General features: G+C 37.3%; 1 protein-coding gene across 5 annotated transcripts in view; it reads right to left on the reverse strand.

Moving 5' to 3' along the window:
* The window catches only part of LOC111864383 (tubulin polyglutamylase ttll6), a 40,969-nt gene that overhangs the window by 3,489 nt on the left and 31,480 nt on the right, over positions 1 to 6,000 (reverse strand). For all 5 annotated transcript variants that reach the window (XM_023851599.2, XM_023851598.2, XM_023851595.2 and 2 more), the window contains 3 exons: positions 4,940 to 5,068; positions 3,906 to 4,043; positions 349 to 492 (listed from right to left, as the gene is read on the reverse strand). In XM_023851599.2, coding sequence (XP_023707367.1) covers positions 349 to 492; positions 3,906 to 4,043; positions 4,940 to 5,068 — 411 coding nt within the window. The remainder of the gene's footprint in view (positions 1 to 348; positions 493 to 3,905; positions 4,044 to 4,939; positions 5,069 to 6,000) is intronic.

Genomic DNA, 6,000 nt, shown 5'->3' on the forward strand with positions numbered 1-6,000 from the left:
TAATTTGAGGTACTACATATAACTTTTTGTCATGCAAGGGTTGAGCTTGTTAGCCCATTCCATCCTCAAAACATCAAGCAGATATATAACTGTTAGAAATATAAATGACTCATTTTAGTAATTAACTTCAATATCATGAGATTTTATTGCTGAGCATGGTAAAAGAATCTAATTACAAAAGTAAAATTTTTTGTCTATTTAAATTTTACTTTCTGCCTATTTTAATCTTATACATGAACAGCTATGTTTTGTTCAGTTTCTGCATTCAGGGATTATTAAATATAACAAATACCATATGCCACACATTACTGGATGCAATTATTGTAATGTAATTATATTATGTTATACCTTAGTAGCACTGGAAAACATGGATGGAAGTTTACTACTCTCTTCATCTATAGCATGTGAAGAGTTGTACATCTTTCTATACAGATTAAATTGTTTCTCTCTGTCCAGCCTTACACTGCCATTCTTCTTCATTGCATTAACAATCTGTTAACAAAAAATTTTCGTAATTGAGTGAACAGAACAGAGTCCTTAAGAGCTAAGCTGGTCAAGAAATTACTCAGATTTCATGGAATCCAGTTCTTCATTAAGTTTTGAAGAGCCTGGTAAGTTTGAAGCCACATGTAACATTTAAAAACATGCTGGTATTTTACAGCAAGGAGCTGAAATCCCAAACCCAAAGCTTAAGGACACAATTCTTAAAGGTACCTGGGGCAGATACTCTGCTCATTTTTGAGCAAATAACAGATAAACATCCTTCCAATAAGATTCTGCTACTGCAACAGCATCATGTATACATGAGGGAAGTATTTTGGGGCTGAGTAATAGAGTGATTGTGGCCAGCATGCTCCCCTGACCTTAGTCCATGTGATTTTTCTTTAAGTGAAATTATAAAGTTAAGCGTTTAAAGATCAAACACCCACACAACTGAAGAATAAAAGGAAGATATCCAAAGGGGAGTTTACTCTAACAACTTCCAAGCATGAATGTAATCTTTGTAATTTTTATTTGAAATATATTTAGCCTGAAGTTTTGTCAGTTCCTCAGAATGTGCAGAAAGTCATGCCCATGGACTCTACTACACAATTTCTTGATGAACATTGTGATAAAAAATATTCCTTAATAAAATTCTGACCTACACATAATTATCCCCCAAAACATGTGACCGGAGTTGAGTGCAATAGGCAACACAGTAACTGATACTTGTGCTTATGGACTCCATCACAATTCCTTGAACACAGAGACGAAAATGTCTCTTCAAAAAACTTCGACATAATTTTTGCAATTACAGGGGGCATATACCATGTTGCCACATCATATACATTGTGGCATGATGGCTGAAAGCTGGAACAGTGGAATAAAAGAGACAACCATTGTTATGCAAGGGCACAGTAAACACATTTATGCAGCAACAAATCAACAAGCAACAATGGATGAACTATTGGAAGCACTATTTTCTGTATTGTCTATGCCAAGGTTATATAGCAAGGACCAATGAGGCAAGTTAGTTAGTTAGTTAGTTAGTCAGTCAGTCAGTCAGTCAGTCAGTCAGTCAGTCAGTCAGTCATAGGTGAGAGTTAGCAGTTAGCAGTCAGCTGTCACTGAGCAGCCACAGTTGGTGGTTGGCCATGAGCACGGAAGCAGAAGAAACTCCACTGTTAGAAGCTGCTACCTAGCAATGGCTAGTGAAGACATAACAAACTGAGAAGACTTAGTGTGGGCTGTAGGGATTTGCAGGGTGTGTAAATTAGTAAGGGTGTCATACTTGTTTGTAATTATAAGTCATAAGCATTCAATAAATTTAACAATCAATCCAAACCTTGCGTCCAGTCACTAACACATGACAATATTATACATCACAGCAGGTTTAAGATAAGGTACCAAGGGGCCTTCATGGCTTCATGTTAAGACTAAGCCAGAACTTTTATTTTTAGCTTGCCTTATAATTGTTTTTGAATGTCAGAATTTGGACAAACAAGAGACATAGAAAACTCACCTAATATCTATATCTTAAATCATAAAATGAGATACTATTAAAATTACCCCATAAAAGGGCAGAAAAATTATAGAACTGATACAACTTTCACTCTGATAACATCATGCAGAAAAATTATAGTTCATGTAATGAAGTACTTTTAGATTCTCAAAATGTTGTTATGCAAATATTCCATAACCTTGGCAAAACTGATATTTTTATATGGTCACTAATTACGGGCTGGGTGATGTACTCAATTCGCAGATGGGAAAGGAAGTTCACTCTTTGCTGCTACATCCAGAGGGACTTAGAAGCTTATCCAACCTCCTCTTTAATGGGCACTGAGGGCTTTTCCTCCCAGGGACAAAGAAATCAGAACTTGAAGCTGACCACTTACATCTATAGATGTCTAGAAATCATGAAGACTCACTTCTACACCTCCTGTAGACCCTGATGGCACAATGCCTCATACTTAGCGTCAATGGCAACTTTGCCTTTTAACCGTCCTTCCTTGAGGCTTCTTGCCCACAAGTTAGTTGCCACGTTTTCTTACCGTCCGTCTTGTTCACCTTACGTTCGGCATCACTTTGACTGCCCTACCTGGTGCTGCCTCCGTTGAAGTTGTTGGGGCGTGGCTGGTTCCGGCTTGACCAGGCTCCACCGCTCCTTCCGGCTCCACCGCTTCCCCCTTCCGTTGCTGATTACGGGGGTTGGAATTTCAGGATAGAACCTGATGTTATGGGCGCCAGCAAACAGCTAGGTGCGGTTTGCGATTCATTATAAAGGAGGGAAGGCGTGAGTGGGTGGAAGCTGGCGATGGGTTTGACTAGCTCCTGGCAATGAGTCTCACCTCAGGTTGGCTAAGGGTCAGGCTCGGACAAGTGAGGGTGAAGCACTTCTAACCAACACAATGCACTGTACCACTGGTACACTATATTGTTTTCTTACAGTCACTCGGAGGTATAAATCCACACAATCAGGCCTAGTTTCGGCTTCCAAGCAGCCGGTGTTGCACTTGCTCAAATTATTTAACTTAACATGCAAGTATAATCACGGGGTTTGCCTCCGCCAAGTTCGAGAGTTTGTAGCAGACTCTTAATCTTAAACTGGACTCTCTGTCGAGCCAGAGGTCCTAACTGAATTGTATCCACCTCTTCTCTCCTCCTGCTAAATTCCCGGATAGGCTGATTCAGATAAGAGGAGTTGGCCTAATTTTGGTTCTGGCCAATGACCGATTGTTTTAGAAGTAGTTTCGGCCTGAAATCCCAAATGGCGAAATTGACAGCTATGCAACTTATGAGGGGTTGCTAATGATCTCCTGGCACTCCCACTTCTGACTTACGGCTGGTAGGGACTGTCACTTCTCGAATTCTCAAAGTGGCTTGCCGCTGTAAGTCAACTTCTCAATTTCTACAGAAACTCAGTGGGGTTCCTTGAAGTATCATTTCTGCCCTTTTCGAAAACAACACCAGATGCTTGGACGCAAGGACTAACAGATGTCATTGTCCGCGCAAGTTCGGTCTATCTGCTTGTTCTGACTGTGTCTTAACCTATGTTTCTTCGTAATTCTTATTGTCTACTTTATAAACAACTGAAATAAAAAGAGGGGGAGGGGAAGGATTTCAATGGTTTGGTTACAGCCTTTTACCTTAGGTCTTACTGCTGGCCTCATACATCTTGATATGATGTAAATGCTAAGGAAAAGACTGAGTTCTTTTACTTCCTGTGTATAATTCTCAGAAAGTGAATGTTTAATTTTTAGGATTTAATAAGCACGAAGAATGTGTTATATTTAGGTTGTGACATATTATGCCTTGTTTAGATACTGAATCACCTTACACTACTCATTGGTGCCTGCTATTGATATGTATATTTATATTCTTGCAGCATAACAGTCACATTACATAACTTTGTTTCTATTTACCTGTCCTGCAATGCCAAGCCTTTTCAACAGGAAGTCTCTCTCTGCCATTCTTATATTTCTTGTCCTTTCTTCACACTCTACAATCTGACCTGGTTCAAATGAATTAAGAAAAGACAGCTTTTTTTCTGCAACACGTTTCTGAAAAATAAGAAAAGGGCTCTGAATTTTTTTTTTTGCTGAACTGTATAATTTAAATGGCAAAATCAAAAGCAGAATAAAGTGCACACCATCATTCAATTTACTTTTCTATAGCATTTCCTGTCTAAACACCTATTTTTAAAATGAAAGACTTACTGTGTAGCCATCATTTTATACAGAATAATTCTTTAGGATACAGGCATACAAGACAATGAAGTTTTAGTTAAAATTAATGAATACTGTTGACAATAATTTCTGCCAGCACCCATATAGTCTAAACTTTCAAGCACAAAATGTTTTAGTGAATAATGTACAATTATCATGCCTTTTTTTTTGTGTGACCATTCTCACATTTAAACACAGAAAACTGGTTGTTAAGAGGAGCATTCAGGGTAAGTCTTTATCTCGAGATTAAGATTTTTTCCAACTAGAATAAGAAATCACTGTAAGTAAATAGAGAGCCTTGTGACTGAAACTTTTCATATTCCTTCATTCTCACGACACTGAAAGCGGTGACGAAAAATCTGTCCCCATAATTCACCATACTCTAATAGTAGATTCTTGAGGTTCAAATAACAATGCTAAAATGCCCAAGATACCACAAGCATTCTTGGGATACCTTTCAAGTAGACATAAAGCTGAACTGTAGACATATAAAACGCATTAACACCATAAAAATTAGAGGCATGCATAATCAACATAAGGCACCAATCAAAGAAAAAACATTGGCTGTAGAAATGATGTGGTGATGAATGTCCAGTCAGGTCTGAATGTGTTAAAATGGCTGACACCTCACCCGCACCCTGGAAATTGTGTGGCTGTCAATTAGAAGTATTCCTATTCGTCTGCATGACATGAAACTCTTCGCATACATTTCGAACTGGAATAAAACTTACTGGTAACATATATCTTTTCTTTATTGCTGGGGCAGTCTTGCTTTCTCTGCTCAATGGGGATTCAGGCTGCAGCTTGTCAACATTCTTGTTTTTCTGCCCAGCCTTACGATATCCTGCCTTTGCTTTCACCTTCAAAGAAAGACCAATATCATGATACAACATTAATTAGCCAGTGGTTTGGTAAGTGACTGTCAGTTTTACACTGACCTAGTTTCCTTACACATATTCAGTGAGAAAGAGAACACAACTTACTATACCATGAAGTAGAACATACAGAGGAAGGTCCTATACAAATTCAATACATTAAAAACAAGTTAATTTTATACTGAATAATTAAAAATTCTGAGTCTTCCAGAAAAGAAAAATGTGTTGATAGATGGTAACACAATCATTTCAATAACTGATGGGCTACAACATTACACAATTAATATTAAATGTTGTAAATTGTCACTCATATATTCATAAATAATGACAGGATATGAGCAGTTGTTTACTAATGCTTAACCCAAATTTGGTATTTTAATTTAGATAAATTTAACTACATTTTCCCTCGACTTTAAAACTAGTGCTGTTTATTACCACTGCTCCTGCAAGTATGACACACAGATGACAACAATATTTCGTAACAGAAATTTTCTAACCATCCACAGTACATCAAGGAAAATGGTGGAATATAAAAATGCATTTAGTTCAGAACGCACCTTCAAATTCATCATCATTTTCTGAACTTCTTGTCAATTAAGAATCATATACAAATACAAACCACGCTGTCCAATATGACCTATAAGTTTTTACTACATGAAACTTATCTCCCTTACATGTTTCAGTCCTTACGGACCATCTTCAGAGGGAAACATCATTACAAGTTGGAAACTACCATCACAAAATTGTTTGATTTAAATTACATATACTTACATGCTACAATGCACAGTACACATAGAGTAGAACATTTCACAATCACAGCAGCTTCCTGGTATTGTAAAGTTTTTAAAAGTTTCTAGTTATTATTTAAAAACCAGTGTTGTCAATAATTAAAATTTATAAACCATGTAGGTTAGTGT

The sequence above is a fragment of the Cryptotermes secundus genome, unplaced genomic scaffold (genome assembly GCF_002891405.2).
Source record: "Cryptotermes secundus unplaced genomic scaffold, Csec_1.0 scaffold357, whole genome shotgun sequence".
Classification (NCBI taxonomy): Eukaryota; Metazoa; Arthropoda; class Insecta; order Blattodea; family Kalotermitidae; genus Cryptotermes; species Cryptotermes secundus.